General features: G+C 49.0%; 2 protein-coding genes across 4 annotated transcripts in view; one reads left to right on the top strand and one right to left on the bottom strand.

Moving 5' to 3' along the window:
* The window catches only part of DNPH1 (2'-deoxynucleoside 5'-phosphate N-hydrolase 1), a 33,648-nt gene extending 24,912 nt beyond the window's left edge, over nucleotides 1-8,736 (top strand). The window contains exons 5-6 of the mRNA XM_081140985.1: nucleotides 906-1,062; nucleotides 8,662-8,736. The gene's annotated coding sequence lies outside the window, so the exon portion shown is untranslated. The remainder of the gene's footprint in view (nucleotides 1-905; nucleotides 1,063-8,661) is intronic.
* Nucleotides 1-16,170, bottom strand: part of CUL9 (cullin 9) — a 34,883-nt gene extending 18,713 nt beyond the window's left edge. For 2 of the 3 annotated variants that reach the window (XM_081140982.1, XM_081140983.1), the window contains exons 1-18: nucleotides 16,103-16,170; nucleotides 13,801-14,401; nucleotides 13,129-13,283; nucleotides 12,287-12,799; nucleotides 11,637-11,772; nucleotides 11,294-11,487; nucleotides 10,601-11,006; nucleotides 9,997-10,189; nucleotides 6,949-7,156; nucleotides 5,847-6,043; nucleotides 5,276-5,493; nucleotides 4,203-4,452; nucleotides 4,011-4,116; nucleotides 3,084-3,311; nucleotides 2,701-2,791; nucleotides 2,400-2,571; nucleotides 557-662; nucleotides 192-287 (exon numbers count right to left, since the gene is read on the bottom strand). In XM_081140982.1, coding sequence (XP_080997108.1) covers nucleotides 192-287; nucleotides 557-662; nucleotides 2,400-2,571; nucleotides 2,701-2,791; nucleotides 3,084-3,311; nucleotides 4,011-4,116; nucleotides 4,203-4,452; nucleotides 5,276-5,493; nucleotides 5,847-6,043; nucleotides 6,949-7,156; nucleotides 9,997-10,189; nucleotides 10,601-11,006; nucleotides 11,294-11,487; nucleotides 11,637-11,772; nucleotides 12,287-12,799; nucleotides 13,129-13,283; nucleotides 13,801-14,395 — 3,864 coding nt within the window. In that variant the 5' untranslated portion in view covers nucleotides 14,396-14,401; nucleotides 16,103-16,170. The remainder of the gene's footprint in view (nucleotides 1-191; nucleotides 288-556; nucleotides 663-2,399; nucleotides 2,572-2,700; nucleotides 2,792-3,083; nucleotides 3,312-4,010; nucleotides 4,117-4,202; nucleotides 4,453-5,275; nucleotides 5,494-5,846; nucleotides 6,044-6,948; nucleotides 7,157-9,996; nucleotides 10,190-10,600; nucleotides 11,007-11,293; nucleotides 11,488-11,636; nucleotides 11,773-12,286; nucleotides 12,800-13,128; nucleotides 13,284-13,800; nucleotides 14,402-16,102) is intronic. The other variant, XM_081140984.1, reaches the window with a different exon arrangement.
* Between the last annotated feature and the right edge of the window lie 272 nt (nucleotides 16,171-16,442).

Genomic DNA, 16,442 nt, shown 5'->3' with positions numbered 1-16,442 from the left:
TCTCAAGTTCCCTAGAGCTACTCGAGACAGTCCTATATCTCTGGGACTCAACAGGTTCCTGGGCCATCCCCAACCAGACCAAGAAGGAATCTTGGCCTGAGCCTGGCCCTCAAATACTGGGAAAGCCAGAATCTATGAAGACCCTGTGCTTCCTCCTGATGCCCAGGCCCCCACCTCTGCCCTCGCCCTACCTGCTGGCAGCGCTTTATGCGGATCTGGATGACGGGCCAGAAGCGGTTCAGGTTCTCCAGGAGGATCACCCGACTGGCAGACGGCACCACATTCACCTGGCAGGGGCAAGGGAGAAGACGAAGAGCTGTCACCTCCAAAGGTGGGGCTGAAGACTGCTGACAGCAACCAAGTTTGTGATGGTGTGTGCCTGCACTGCTCCAGCACTGAGCTCATGGATCCACACGGCTCCACAGCTCTATTTCCACTCACTGCTTACAAGGAGGCAGGGATATGGGAATTCCCCAGGGGTTGGGTCCTTCTGATAAGGCCCTGGGACAAACAGCAGGATATGGAATAAGGTGAGGGGGATCACAAGGGTCTTCACCGTGTTGAGCTCAGTGTTGAGGCAGCTGGTGCTGTCACCCCCATATACCACCACCCTGGCTGGCATGTAACTGGAATCCTCACTGGCCACCAGCAGAGTCAGCTGCCTGGGAGAGGAGAAAGGAATCAGTCAGAATCAGGACCCTGAGCTTAGTTCAAAACGACCTCAACCCACCACTTCTTTAGATCCTCTGCTCTTGCATTTATATTCCAAGGGATTTCACTTAAACTCATACTTTCAAATGAAAATTAATACCCTAATGACTCCAAATCCATATCTCTACCCTATACTCCTCTCCTGAGCTTTCACACTGAATGTCCCACAGACATTTCCATGTCATGCCCTACAGGCACCTCAAAGTCAATGTGCCCAAATGGGATGATCATCTGTCCGCAGAAACCTGCTCTTCCTACTTCTCTTCCCTGGGAAAGAAAACTGCCATCCATCCAGTACCACAGCTGGAACACTGCCCTGTGATGTCTCCCTCTCCTGGCTTCCCTCATCAGGTCAGTGACAAGTCCTGTAGACTCCACCTAAGATCTCCCAGTCTATCACCTCCTGGCTCTTCCTATTCCCTCGGCCTAACAGAAGACAGTCATCATTTCTCAACTAGAATACTGCATAAACTTTTCACTTTTTCTGCTGGCCTCCAACCCAACTCCCATAATGCCAGAGTGAGTTTTCTAAATTAAAAAATCTAGTTTTGCCCAGCTGGTGTTGCTTAGTGGTTGAGCAGCGGCCTAGGATCAGGAGGTCACAGTTCGATTCCCCATCAGAGCACATGCCCGGGTTGTGGGCTCCATCCCCAGGAGGGGGCGTGCAGAAGGCAGCCAATCAATGACTCTCTCATCATTGATGTTTCTATCTCTCCCTCCTCTCCCTTTCTCTCTCTGAAATCAATAAAAACATATTTTGAAAAAATTATAATAAAAAATCTAGTTTTGTCTCTTTCCTTCTTAAAACCCTTCAGTGGCTCTCCCACATTTCAAAATAAAGTTCACACCTCTTAGCTCACAGAACTCTTCGTGATTTGGCTCAGCCTACATTGCTGGTTCATCTCCTGCTTCACGACACATACCCATCATTCCAACCAAATACATTTATTTAAAGTTCCCCCAAATACACCACTGTTTCTTACTTTCATTTTGCTCACATGCTGTCCCTCTGCCTAGAATATCCATTGTCCTCTTTTTTTTTTTTTCTTTTTTTTTTAATATATCTTTATTGATTTCAGAGAGAGGAAAGGAGAGGGAGAGAGACAGAAACATCAATGATGAGAGAGTCATCGATCGAGCCCGCAACCTGGGCATGTGCCGACTGGGAACCGAACCCCGATCGCCTGGATCCCAGGTCGACGCTCAGCCGCTGAGCCACGCCCAGCTGGGCTGTCCTCTTTATCTTGCTATTTTCTACTTTAAAACTCAGCCCAGCCTACCTCTCCTTCTAACCTCTCAGTTGGCCTCATGATCCAGTGCACATGTCGACCATGCTTTTCCTTACTCTACACTCTTACTGATTTTCCAGCCTGGTTCCCCAACTAGACCACAAGTGCCCTGATGACAGGTCCCATACGTATTGTCCTTATAGCTCCATATCATTGCACAGTGCCTGGCACCGAGTATACATTAGACGAATGCCCACAGAGTGGCTAAGTAAGCTGTTGATCTCCTTCAACACCAAGCACAGGGAGTGACATCTGAACCTGTTGGGGAGCGAGTCACCAGGCTCAGGGTGAGGGGATGTCTATACTAGCACAGGTTTATGTGTCTGTCTATTCACTGCACAAAATGTGTTTGAGTGTGTCCCTCGGGGATTACAGATGGGGTGTGCATGGGGTACGCACCTAACAAGAATACCACGGTGCATGTGCAAGGTGATGTAGTGGGAGCCAGTGCTGCCGTTGGACTCCCAGTAGGTCTTGGGGTTGCGGTCCGTCAGCTTCCCAGCCCGGTGTGGGTTGGAGGACACCTCCACCTTCTCCCAACACTTGTCCTCCTTCACTTCCACACTGGAGCCTGGGGGCAGTGGGAAGGGGTGGCGATCACAGCCCGGTTAGTTGAGAAAAAAGGAAAGGGACCAGAAAGCTGGAAGGGAAGAGAAGAGATACTGGGGTGGGAGCCAGGAGAAAGCAGGTGGGCACAAACCCCGGCAGAGATGCCTGAGGAACACGTCAAAGAATGGGATGTTGATGGGCTGGTGGGTTCGCCTGTGGTCTTCGATTTGGCCCAGCACCATCTGCAGCCGGAACAAGAGAGGGAAAGGAAAGGGGAAGAGGGGAAAACACAGAAAAACAAACAAAATAAAAGACATGTATGGAGAAAGAGTCAAGGGGCAACAGAATACTCAACCTACTTTTCCTCAAGTTTTGGAAGAACAGGAGCATGTGGGGTAAAGGTTGAGAAACAAATACCCCAGATTTGCTACCACTCATGTCAAACAGGGATACCAAACGGGGACACACGCTGAATCCCCTTCCCCTGCTCTGGCTTATGTCTCCCTTAGCTCTGTTACCCACAAGCCGCCTTACCTGAATGCAGCCAGCCAGGATGCTAGAGGTGAGGCTACTATAGAGCTGAGCATGCTTTTCACAGTCTGTCACCAGGTCCCGAAGCTCGCAGGCCAGCAGCAGCTGAGCCGAGTGCTTGTCCAGGACTTTGGAGAGGGCCTCCTTGGCTCCCAGGCAGCAGAGCACCACTGCATAGTCCTTGTGCACCGAGGCCAGGCGATGCAGGAAGCAGAGCAGCTCCTGAACAACCTGAACCCAGGGCCACAGAGAGAAACACGTGGGAAACAAGGGCAGGCCATGTAAGAGTTGAGGGGTGGGTTTAGTAAAGGGAAGATCGTGGCTGAGATTTTGGAGAAACTCAGAAGCCCAGGGGAAGGAGAATACCAAAGACAGGTAGGAATAGAATACTGGGGTGCGGGGACTCCAGAGTAAGTTGTCAGGAGCCAAGTACAGCTTCCTAGGCTTTTTTCTGCCAGGGCCAAGCTATCTCAAGAGCCAACCTTGGTGCCTGAGCCTCTCAAACCCTGAAGGGTGGAGAGCAGGAATGTTTGGATTGCTAAATGTGGGCTTCTCCTTACCCAGAATCTAAAATCCAGGTGCAGCCAAAAGGCTTACATGGGCACTCCTCATTTTATTGAGTTTAGCTTTATGGCGCTTCACAGATGTTACAGTTTTTACAAATTAAAGGCAAGACCCTCCACCAGCAAAAAGATTACATCTCGCTTTATTGTGATACTTGCTTCATTGCAGTAGTCTAGCACCAAACCCACAATATCTAAGATGGACACCTGTACTTCAAACGTCCAGTTCTGGAGACTTTTAGATGCCATTAGCCTTCTCCTTCTTACCCACCTCTCCCAGTGTCCAGACCTATCCAGAAAGGCTGCGCTACGCCCTCCGGGGCCCCAGAGGCTGCCTTTCCCTCTCCCACCCTCTGGGCTCTGGTACCTCAGAGTCACTACTGGGGCCACTCAGGCAGTTGAGGCAGGGTTCCAAGACCTCATGCCAGGGGAGGGCCATTGTCTCAGAGTAATCCAGCAGCCGGGTCATGACCCTGGTGAGGGGATGGAAACATGTGAAGTCCCTGTAGTCTGCCAGCTCCCCTCACGCCCATGCATGGTGCCCAGACAGGTCCCTCACCTCAGTGCGGTCAGCAGCAGAGTTTTGTTGGGCCCAGGGGCATCCAGAGTTCGCAGCAACAGGAGGAAGGGCTGGGTCTCCTGCTGGAGGCGCTTGAGGAGGGGCCTCACGGCACCCCCAGGGCCACCCTCACGGCACAGCACACGCTCCAAGTCCAGGAGGAGTTCTGCAGATGGGCCCCCAACCAGGGACCGGATCAGCAGCTCAGGGGATCCATCCTGGCCCTGGGCACTGGGGGCCTCCAGTGTTGCTGCCCAGACACACAGGAGGAAGAAAATACATATGAAGAGGATTCATACAAATTGATCAAACCAAGAAATGGGCACTTCCTGAAAATCACCCCCAGATTTTTCTCCCATTTGGAGGATGCCTGCAGTTTTTACAAAACTATAGGGGATTTTCTTTTCTGGCCCCAAATACATACCTAGCTACATCTGAAAGAAATGTGTAGTATGGCAAACACTGTCACATTTACACATTTTTAATCTCCTGTGGTCATACAATTATATTTTATTATTAAATGGGAGCTATGCTGTTCCATACGCAAGTAAATGTCAGCTGCTATAATAACATTCCTGACTACCAGCCTAGGGGCTTTAGATACACAGACTAAAGCCACATACTGCTTATTTCAATTTCCCCCCATACTTCTGGGTTTTCACTTGTTTGTTAAACACACAGAGTTTCCTCCCCGTGACATCAATATTTCATGTTTCTAGTTATCAACTTTCTGTACTGTAAATTACAATTCCTCTACAGAAAGCCTCTCTATAAGTTACTTCAACCAACCTTTGGTGTCCAGTATGACTGGACTGAACCCAGACCACACAGATGGCAATCCTCACATGTCTAAAGCCATTCAGAGAAGGCAATTTCCTTCTAACTATCCTAAAGTCTCCCTCTCCTCTTAGTTCTACTTAGAACTGAAATGAATGAGCACCAAAGCCCTCATTCATTTCCTGAAGGTTCACTGTGTCCTTCTAATAAGGTATGAGAATGTGAACAGCAGCCTTCCTGGCCACAAGCTGGCACAGACTGACTCCTCAGCAGAACCACCCCCTGCACAATGGTACCTGCGTGCTCAGGACTGCCTGTTGGCTCTGAGTAGCGGCTGAGAAGCATCATGAGGATGGTGCGGGTGGTGGGCATGGGCTCTGTCCCCACTGCTATCCCTGAGTGCCTAAACAAGGTGTCTCTCAGCTCTCTGGTTATAATCTGGTCTCCCAGAGTGTGGTGGTTGCACAAAAGCAGGCTGAGCAGGATCAGGCCATTTCTCACTGCAGAGGAGCACCTGGGAGGAGGGAGGTGACCCGGGAAGAAATTGACAGAGAATGAATGCAATGGAAACAGGAAGTATACAGGGGAGAAGACCTACAGCTGGGGAGGAACGAGCTCCAGGGGTCCTCAACCTCAGGTCATTCCTCCCAATCCCAAAAAGGAAAGTCAGGGTGTCTCTGCTCTCTGGGAGTCACCCTACCCCCAACCACTTGGCCTCTCTTCCAACGACAGTCAGAGAGGACTACTAAAGTTTCACCCAGAGGTTACAACATGAGGGGAATTTTGTGGAGTGCATGAGACTTGGGCAGAGGAGCAGTGGTGACTGGGGCTTAGCAGGAGCTGAAGTTTGGAGGATGATGCCCTGACCCCTCAGTGTTCAGCATCAAGATCACAGCTGCAGGGATAGCCAGGAGCAGGCTCTCAGAGCCCGGGCGGGTGGCCGAGTCGATGCTGGCGAAGATCTCTCTGGTCATCTGCACATCAAACAATGGGTGGATAGAATCTCGGCCAGTAATAAAAGTGGGGATCTCTGAGGAACTGGCAATGGCCAGCATCTTCAGTGCCTGCAAAGGGGATGTGGAGGCAGAGTTAGGAGTGGGCAGAGCCACCATGCAGAGGAAGGGAAGAGCGCGGCCATCATTCTAGACCTCAAACTTATACAACCAACCAGCACTTATGTCTGGATAAGTCAGGAAGCCAATTCTATTAAGATCCTCTACATGAGGGCCTCCCTTTCCCATTCTCTGGTCCCAGGGTGGCAAGACAATGGAAATATTGGCTTTGTTATACACACGTCTGGGAGGGAGGATTTTTTACGTAAGGGTACCACTCAGATCAAAGGGTAAAAAACTACTTTGTCACATCTAGAATATTAAGTCTTTAGCCAGACCCCTAACTGTAACTAAAAAGGCATGGAAAATTCAACATACCTAAAAACTCAACTCCTGACCTTCTCCCCATACCTCCTCCTCCAACATTCTCCCACCTAGTAAATGGCCACCTCATCCACCCCGCTGCTCAATTTGAAACCTGGAATCACTCTTTTTTTTTTTTTAAAGTCTTTATTGACTTCAGAGAGAGGAAGGGAGAGGGAGAGAGAGAGAGAGAAATATCAGTGATGAGAGAGTCATTGATCGGCTGCCTCCTGCACGCCCCCTCCTGGGGATCAAGCCCGCATCCCGGGCATGTGCCCTGACTGGGAATCGAACTGCAATCTCCTGGATCCTAGGTTGATGCTCAACCACTAAGCCATGCCAGCCGGGCTGGAATCACTCTTAAAGACATCTTTCTCCCTTTCTCCAAACATGCACTCAATCTCTAAGATGTCCAGCTGAAACTCTTAAATCCATCCTTTGGTCCCAAGGTCTCCTCCCTGGTCTAAATGACCACAGTACCTCCCCAAGGTCAGCAGTCCCCCAACCTGTCCATCTTGACCATTGCTCAGTCCCACCAGGCCAAGTCCACTCACCGCCAGCCCTGCCTGCTGCACCAAAACAGAAGTCTTGTATTCTTGCATGCAAACCAGCACAGCGTAGATGCCACCCTCCCTGGCAAAGAGTGGGCGCCACTCATGCTTGGTCATGAGCAGGTAGAGGAGGCGCAGGGCCAGCACCACCACCATCTTCTCTCCCACCTGGTTGGTCAGCAGCTCCACCAGCGTCTTCACTAGTTTCTCTCTGAGTGGAGAGAAACTGGAGTTTTCTACCCCAAGAGTCATGCCTGACTCCCCACCTAACGCTACATACCAAGTTCCAGTCTATCACTCCCCACCCCTTTCCAACTTGCTCTTCTTGCCTCAGTCTCATTCCTGATCCCCTCTCCTCTGCAGTCTGTCTCTGGCTCCTCCCTTCATGAAGGACTCAGCAGAACAAAATGGTTACAAACTCTGGCTCATCTCTTCAAATAGGTCTACAAATTCAATGTAATTCTAATATAAATGCCTATAAGATTTTCATTTTTTTGTTAATCTTCACCTGAGGATATTTTACCATTGATTTTTTTTTAGAGAGCATGGAAGGGAGAGAGGGAAGAGGAGGAGGAAAGAGAGAAAGGGAGAAAGATCAATGTGAGAGACACACATCGATTGGTTGCCTTCCACATGTGCCCCGACCAGGGCCAGGGAACAAAGCCACAACCAAGGTACATGCCCTTGATCAGAACTGAACCCATGACCCTTCAGTCCACAGGCTGACGCTCTAAACACTTGGACACATGGCCAGGGCTAAAAGGCTTTTATAAAAAAGATGACAGGCATATTCAGGCCCAGGAAGGGAAAAAATGCAAGAACAGTAAAAAACGTTTGAAAAAAGATAATGGCAGACTTGCCTACTAGTTATCAAAATATAAACTTTTAATACTTAAAACTGGAAATAATACAGGGTGGCCAAACAGATCAATCGATGAGAAGAGAGGCAACGGCAGCATCTTAGCCAGAAGAGACAGAAAGGACCATGCAAAACATAACATGGAGACACCTGGCTATCTATCTGAAAAAAACAAAGCTGGAACTCCACTTCACTTCATTTATAAAAATAAATTGCAAAAATTTTTAAATAAATGTCAAATGCAAAATCAGAGATACTTTTAGAAAATATTGGGAAATATTTTTGTAATCCTGGAATAGGATAGACCCTCTTAAGTAGGACATAAAGTCTAGAAGCCATAAAAAAGTTGAAAAATACAACATGAAAATCTAAAACTTGAGCACAATGAAAGGCACTATCCACAAAGTTAAGAGATAAGCAACATGAGTCAGAGAGAGGGTCCAGTGGAAATGCTGATCGGAAGGGAAGGAAGAAGTACCTCCAGAATCCCTAGATCACAGTGAGCATCACAAGAGGGGAATAAACCAGGGCTGACATCTTTCTCCACAGGGACAGAGATGCACATTGAGGAGGTGGCCTATAAAGTATGGTGCAAAGGAACACAAAAGGAGAAATTCTGGAAAAGAAGGCAAATGAAAATACTGGGAAAGTTCTGTTTTTCTCTGTCTTTTCTCATGTGCTTTATGAAAACTTCAGTGTGAGTCAAATACGCATTAACCTTTATCCGATGAAAGGGAACTTTAGTTCCCGGCAAGGAGTGGGTCCCGCTGGCCGAATTTAAATGCTGACGGAATTTAAATGCCGTCTTTTAAAGGTTAAATACTCAGACACCTAAGCATATACGTTCTTTTTTACAGGCAAAAGGAAAGAAGCCATTATTTGTACAGTTGATCCTGGAAAATATATGGAGTTTGTATGATGCTGTCTTTTAAATGCCATCTTTTAAAGGTTAAGTATATATCTCCTTCTGTAGTCATGGTTTCTTACAAACAAATTAATATACATAGGTACTACCTAAGAATAGGAATAGAAATATAAGTAAGGATGTTTACCGAAATGTTAACAGTGACTACCTGTGTATAAAGGGTTTTCAGATGATTTTTACTTTCATAATTTTCTACTGTTCTTTACAATGAGCATGAATCATTTTATATTTAGAAAATAGTTAATATGATTTTGTTAAAAAAGGAAAGATATTTGAAACATAAATAACATATTAATATCCAGAATGCCTATAAATCAATAAAAAAAAGACAAGGCCCAGTAAGAAAGTGAGCAAAGGGTAAAAACAGAATATTTACAGAAGAAACACAATGAATGCATGCAAATATGCCTAACTTCATTAGAACTAAGAAATTAAAACAAGGAGATACCAATCATTTAAAATTTTGCCAATCTGACAGATTCTCAAAATATGCTAATATCCAGTGTTGGCAGACGTGAGGAAAACAGATCCATTAGAACACTGTACTTGAACTTGGACATAATCATATTGCAGAGTGAAAATAATCAGGCAGCTCTATGTGCACTGACATGGAGAGCCCCTTCAGCATACTGAGTGTGGAGGAAAAGTTGCAGAAACACATAGAGTGTGATTACATATATTAAAACACAAACTCAGGAAATGTTCTATATCTAAACACACCAATAAATGTAAATCTAAAGAGGGTCTGAAGGATACATGCTGGAATGACAGTGGTGAAAAGAAACTTTAGCTTTTCACCCTATGTTCTTTTAAAATGAGAATGTATTTGTGTATTATTTATATAATTAAGGAGTAGTAAAAAAAAAAACAAACACCTTTTAAAACAGAAAGTAGGGAGGGAGGGAAAAAGAAGGGAAAAGAAAAAAAAACACCTAAAGTTCTAGAGCCAAAAGGACCTAGGTTTGAATCACATCTTTGCTTTCTGTCAAACTCTGGGCAAGTTAAATTCTCTAAGCCTCAGTCTTCTTGCCCATACAATGGCATAAGAATAGGAGTGAATCTTTCTCAGGTGATAGGACTTAATGAGAGAATGCAAGTAAAACTTTAAGCACAGAGCCTAGCAGAGAATAAATCCTCCAACCATGATTATATTCCAGCCTCCTGCTCTGCTGCTCCTCAGATCTCATAGTTCCTTCCCACCCTACTGCTTCCCACCCCCTACCCCCACAGCTTAAACCAAAACCACTTCCCTCTCCACCATTCCAACCTCACGGATCTGTCAGGACGGACCAGAGGGTGGTCCCTCTCAGTGACCTCCTCCACAGCCTGAGAGAGGGCATAGAGCCCTGAAAGCTGCAAGTTTGGGTCCAAGCTGGATATCTGCACAGTAGCCACAACAGCCGCCACCTGCTGATCCAGGGAGCTGCGAGGACCTGGACTTCGCAAGGCTCTAGCCATTTCTGAAATTGATGAGGGAAAGGTAGTGGCTTAAAAAAATATGGCACCCCAAATTAGAAGTCCTTAAAGGTCAAGTCCACTTATCCTACTGACATTTTAATATATTATTCATTACTGTAGCTTGCATTCAGGACTTATCCAATTCTGTGAAAAGCATTTAATAGTCAAACAACAAAGACGAAGATACTCTGGAAAATGGTCCCGCCTTTTCCCGGGATACTGAAGGGAGCCGTGATTGATTAGATATAATCAAGGCCAAAGGAAGGAAGATGGATATATGCTTCCAAAGCATTTTCCTGTGCAAACATGACCTTACTCCACAGCTTTCCCTCTACCCTGACTACCCACTTCTCTGGGGACCACCCAGGACTTTTTCCAACTTCTTTGCCCTCCCCTCCCAGCACCTAACTCACCACTGGCTGCCTCCTTTATCTCAGGGGGCAGAGCCATCCCCTCAGACACCAGAAGCTGGTTAAACAGCTGCGAATCACTCTGTGCCATGGGGGGCTCAGTTTTTCCCTTGGCAGGCTCTGCCTCTGCTTTATGGGGCTCAGCCTTTGCTCTAGTGGACTCAGTCTCTTCCTCTGAGAACCTGGCATCTGACTTGGACTCCTCTTCTGGATCTGGGGTACAGGAGCGACTTCGTGAAGACGATGAGCCACTTAGTTCATCAGGTCGCAAACCGTACTTGGTGTAGATCTGGGAGTTGAGCAGGTCACTGAGGGTGCTCCCCTCAAACCGATTCCTGAGAATTTGCAGCAGACCCTCAGCCACCTCTATGGGCATGGAGATTTCACCTAGGGCCTTTTCATCCAGGGTCTATCAACAGAAGGGAGTATGCATTTCAGGAACAATCAGACACAAAGGTCCCAGGGACAGTAAATGAAAGGGTGGCTACCTCTTGCCATGCTCTGCACACCTTCTACATACCAGGCCTTCACAGCATTTGTCTCCTCCCCCAGCAGGATCCCTCATAATCTCTAACCTATAGCCCCAGCCTCCTCCTAAGCACTCCTGTACTTAGAATTCCCTTGGACAATCCCACCTCTAACCGCACTGAAACCCCCTAGGTGTCTCAGACCACTTCCCTCCCCACCACGCGATACCTCATCCAGGTTCTCCCGAAGGTTCTGAAAAACTGGCTGCTGCTCACATGTGTCCAACTTCTTGATGAAGAAGAGCAGCTCCCACCACTCAGCCTGGGTCAGGTGTCCCAATTTCTCATTCTTCCGAGGCTCAGGCTGGAGATATGGCAAAGAGTAGAGCCCATCCACAGGCTTCCAGTCCCAGGAGGGAAGTGCTGAGAACACAGGCACAGGGCTCTCAGCATCCACCAGGAATAGAGTGGATTTCTGAATCTCTGGGGCAGCTCCTGGTCAGGAGTGGCTTCATCCCTGCCACTACTCCTTTGTTCAGAAACATGCTGTCAATGTCCCCTCCAAGGCTCACCTGTGCCCAACATAGCGGCCCCTGCCCCATTCTCCACAGCTGCTGAAGCTTTATCCTCAGCAGCTTCCTCAGGGCCCAGGATCTCTAGCATGTGCCAATGCACCCAGTAGGTGCGACCCGTCGACTGCCAGAAGACCTAGTGTGGAGGAAGACAGAGGGAAGAATAGAGAGGGTGCACCATCTGAGCTCAGGTTGTGCAGGCTTGAGAGACCAGGCTGGGCCAAGACCTAGGGCACACAGCCCTCAGATGCACACCTGGCCAGGCCTGGGAAAACTTCCATATAGCAAAGGCTCCCCTCCCAAGTCAGGGAAGGCCCTGCCTCTCATCTCTTCCTAACCCTGATGGCTTCTGCTTCTACACTCCCTCCCAGCCAACTCCACCAACAGGGGGCAGGAGTATCTCTATATATCGGGTTCTGCTTTCTGAGTGTGAGTTTCTCCTTGACTTCGCAGCCCACCTACTCCCGCCAGATTTTCTCAGCCTCCCAAATACGCCCCCTTCAACTGCTGATTCCCCTTTAACCAGTCTAGTTCCCTTGGGAGTTTTCTCCTTGGGTGGCCGGCCAGAGTCCCCTGCATGGAAGCCCCAGCTATGCGCCACCCAAAAAGATCCCCAACAGTGTCCCACCAACCACCATGCGCTCGCTCACCTGCACAGGGGGCACACCATTGTTGCTCTGCCGGAACTCGCCCTCATCCCCAGCGCTGACCTCCTGGTAATCATCCAGCATCCGCACTCGCATCCCTGGCACCAGTGTCTGCTGCACGTATTCACCATAGCCACTACGGCTAGAGAATTCGTAACGCTGGCGGAAGGCCCGCTCTTGCTTTCTGGGGGTGGCAACAATGGTGGGGAGTAAACGGCTGGGGCCTGAAACGCAGGGCTGAAAGATGGACCGGGATGGCCGGGAAGGCGACATGCCCCTTTCGCCGAGGTTCTGGGCCCAGCCCATGCTCCGCACCAGCTCTGAGATGAGGCTGCCCACAGCCATACTGAATTCCAGCTCCCGCTGCCCCCGGCTTTTCTCCCAGGCGAACTCCTTCCTTGGGGATAGGGAGCCTCGGTCTCCAGCCCCTGGCTCTGGATTGTTATTCAGCTGATCCAGCAAGGAAGTGACACATAGGTAGCGTTTCACCAGGGAGAAGAGCAGCTTTCCTGGGATCTGTAGGACACAGTCTGTGGTGTAGGTTCATCTCCCAGCTTTAGCCCCTCTCCTTTCCCCTCAAAATTATCCTCTACAGAAAAATATAAAGGTCTCATCCACATACCTGTAGTTCTCAAACTGTGATTTATATAAGAAACACACAAGGAATGTCTTAAAACGCAGATTCCTGGGTTCTAATCTCAGAAGTTCTGAGTGGGGAGGGGGGCATGAACCTTCATTTTAACAACCTCCCCAGGTGGCTGTGGTGCTGAGGCAGTCCTGAACTACATTTTCAGAAATGATGCCCAAGGCCTAGAACAGCATTTGCCCCACAGCCACCAGAGTACCTGAGGCAGATGGATGCCCTCAAAGGCCATGCAGTGCTCCTCAGAGGACGTGGTCTCTGCAAACAGCTCCAGCAAAGTATAGCGGCTGTCAAAATCCATGTGCTGCTCGATGCCATCTTGCTGGCTCAGTGACAGAAGGACGTGAGCCCGACTCCCTGTAATCCACACCCAATCCGTATCTTCTCCTCAATCCCCAATACTTTCCCTCTGCCTGTCCTAGACTCTCCATCCCCTACCCAAGGCTTTTACTTCGTGACTAAGACTCACAGTAAGATATACATTTTACATGGCAGCCTGATGTAGATGTATACATATATAATTGAAACATGTATTTCATGCTATAAAACTTAAGTACTAATACTAATATTTTATATTTTTTAAAAATGTTGGTTATAACTCACCAAACTGGTTTTACAACCAACTGATGAATCTCAACCCACAGTTTAAAAATATAAACCTACCCTATTCTCTCTTACTGCACTGAGAATGGACAGACAAAACAGATCCTATTATTTTATCCTGTATAGATTAATAAGTAATAGCCTATTAATCTATATTTTTCCTTTGCACTGAATTGGTATTACAGAGTTGGAAAATCCTTCCTCTTTCTGTTCTTACTCCTTATGGCCCCATTCTCTCCAGTGCTTGCCTTCCTCCCCGGCTGTCTCTTACCAGCATCGTGGGCTGCCAGAGCCTGCAGCAACTTGCCCGCACTCCGACGGATCTGAGGCTCAGGGTTGCACAACATGTGCATGAGCAGGTCCAGGGCTCCCGTCTCCCTGAAGACCCCAGTGAGGGGCCCAATGCTGGCGTAGGCACTGAGCACGTGGATGGTGGGCAGCACAGCAGCTGTGAGGCTCGAGGTCCCACCTTCTGCCAACTGCCTGGCAGCCCTCCGCACTAGCGCCCGTACATCAGCCTCCATTTCTCCCATTGCCACTTCATCCAGGCTTCCTGGATCTCGGGAAAAGCTTCCTGAACCCCCAGCTGGCTCGTGCTGAGGTCCCTTAGATAGCGCCCATTCACCTAACAGCATGGGGCAGTTGGCGTAGACCTCAGGGGCTGACAGCCACATGAGGATGTGCTCTGCCTTGCCCTCTTCTACACCCACTTTACCCACTTCCCCACACTTCAGGACACGCCATCGAATCAGGTATTCAGGACGCCCATCGTGCCCAGGACGCTGTCGAATAAGTTCTTCAGGAAACGCCTGCAGCAGGGGCCCCAAGGGCACCATGAGGTCCCCAGTGCGCCGTTCCCCCACCATCCTGACCTGGGACACACAAACAGAAAGATAAAGGCAATATAGATAGGGAAAAGACTACATGGAGGGGGTGGGATCTTGAGACACACATAGGGTGGGTGGTGACTGGTAGGGTGCATGATGGAATTTAGGGGCCAAGTAGAAGGGCCAAGAATAGGATGAAATAAATAACTTGAACATACTTTAGGATTTATAAGAGATGGAGAATAGAGTGAAAACAGCTGAGGATGAAACGAAGTGGTCTAAGAAATGGAAGAGGTTATGAGATGAGAGCAGGCATGTCAACAAAAAGAGTTGACTGGTAAGCAGGACAGCCTGGGCAGAACAGCAGGGTGTCTGAGGGATACAGATCAGGACTCAGAAGAATGACACAAATGAGCAGGAAGGACAGCAGCATGGGAGTCAGTGGAGCCAGAACAAGTAAGGAAAGTCAGGGTGGGGGAGGGACAAGCCAGGGGGTATAAATGACAGAGTAAAGCTGGAATGTGGATATAAAGGAGTGGGCTATGGGCCATGGGAGATACAGAGAAGAGAGATGAAAGGAGGCTGGGCTGCGGACCCCCGAATCCAGATGGCTGGATGGGAAAAGTATGAGAGTATTGTGAAAGGAGGAGGGGTTTAGGGAACCAGATAAAATAATGGGAGGAAAAGACCAGACCCCATCTCCCATCTATCATACATGGATGGTGAGGGTCTAAATCAGGTATAGCTGGAGGTGGTAATCATGGAGTTGAAGGGTAGGGCATGAGGTCAGGAGGTGGTGGAGGTATTACAGAGGCAATATAATGCAGATTTCCAGAATTCAGTGACTCTGAATTCTGGCTCATTAACTTACTATGTGTGTAGTTCTGGACAAGGTACTTAACCTCTGAGCCTCAGTTTCCTCCTCTGCAAGATGGTAATAATATTCATACCCAACTCACGAAGGAAAAACTGAAAATCACTTAGAACAGCCTCTAGCACAGGAGGTTGCTCAGTAAACATGATCTAATATTATTATTCTTAGATGGAAAAGTAGGGGCAGTCCTCAGATAAATGGAACAGATTATAACGGGGAGCAGGGTGATGGCTATGCTAGCAATCAGGAAAAGATAGGTGTGATATAAAGTAGTGTGGGGGCAGCGGGGAATGGCAAGAATAGGAATGGAAGGTAAACCCAGATGAAGAAATGGTAATCAGGACAGTGGTCACGTTAGGGTACAGGGATAGAAAATGAGAGTAGAAACAAAGTGTGAAGAGGAGAGGAAATACAGGATGTGGCCCTCCCTGGAAGCAGGGGTCTAGTTACCAGGGGGCGGGGCAAGACTGGGAGGTAACCAGTGACGTGGTGATGAACAACTGAGGAGCAAGGTGGAGAAGTGAAACAATTGGATAAGCCTAAATTTGGGAGGATGGGGTAATAAACTGAGGAGCAATAAACTGAGGTGTGAAGGTGAGGTCTAGACGCGGGGATGAGACAGCCGGTAGCGAGGTGAGGCCCAAGCTTGCAGACCCGCAGGGGCGGTGCAGGAGGCCAGAACCCCGGTGGGAACAGGTTTGGGGGGTGGGGTGAGCGAGGGGTTGGGGGAGGGATGCGGTCCGAGGAGGTTGACAGGACCAAGTGAATCTCAGGGAGCAAGACCTGGCTCCCGTCGTCAGCCCCACAAAAAGTGGGTAAGGGACGGGGGAGGACAGGGCAAGGATCAGGTCCACGCAGAACTCTCCTCTCACCTCCCACTGCCCGGCTCGGCCCTCGCTGGAACCCCGCGGCCGTCCGCCGTCTGGCCCCGCCCCCTCAGCAGCTCGCTTCCGGGTCACACGGCGAGTGCACGCCCTGCTGGGCGTCTACGGGTCCCTTCGCGGCCCACAGTCCTGCGCCGCAGAACCCCGCGCAAGTGGAGCATGCGTGGTACCTAGGCGCCGCTGCAGCGGGGAGCGCGGTAGGTTGAGCCCGCGATGGCGGTCACGTTGTTCCATGTCTTTGCAGCAGTAGACAGCCCTTTCCATCCACAATCAACTTTGAGGACCCTCCCCTTCCCCTTCACTGGATCTGCCTTTCTCGTCCCCCTGA

The sequence above is a fragment of the Miniopterus schreibersii genome (genome assembly GCF_964146895.1).
Source record: "Miniopterus schreibersii genome assembly, chromosome: 6".
Lineage (NCBI taxonomy): Eukaryota > Metazoa > Chordata > Mammalia > Chiroptera > Miniopteridae > Miniopterus > Miniopterus schreibersii.
Note: the sequence above shows the minus strand (reverse complement) of the source record. Positions and strands in the feature narration are given on the sequence as shown.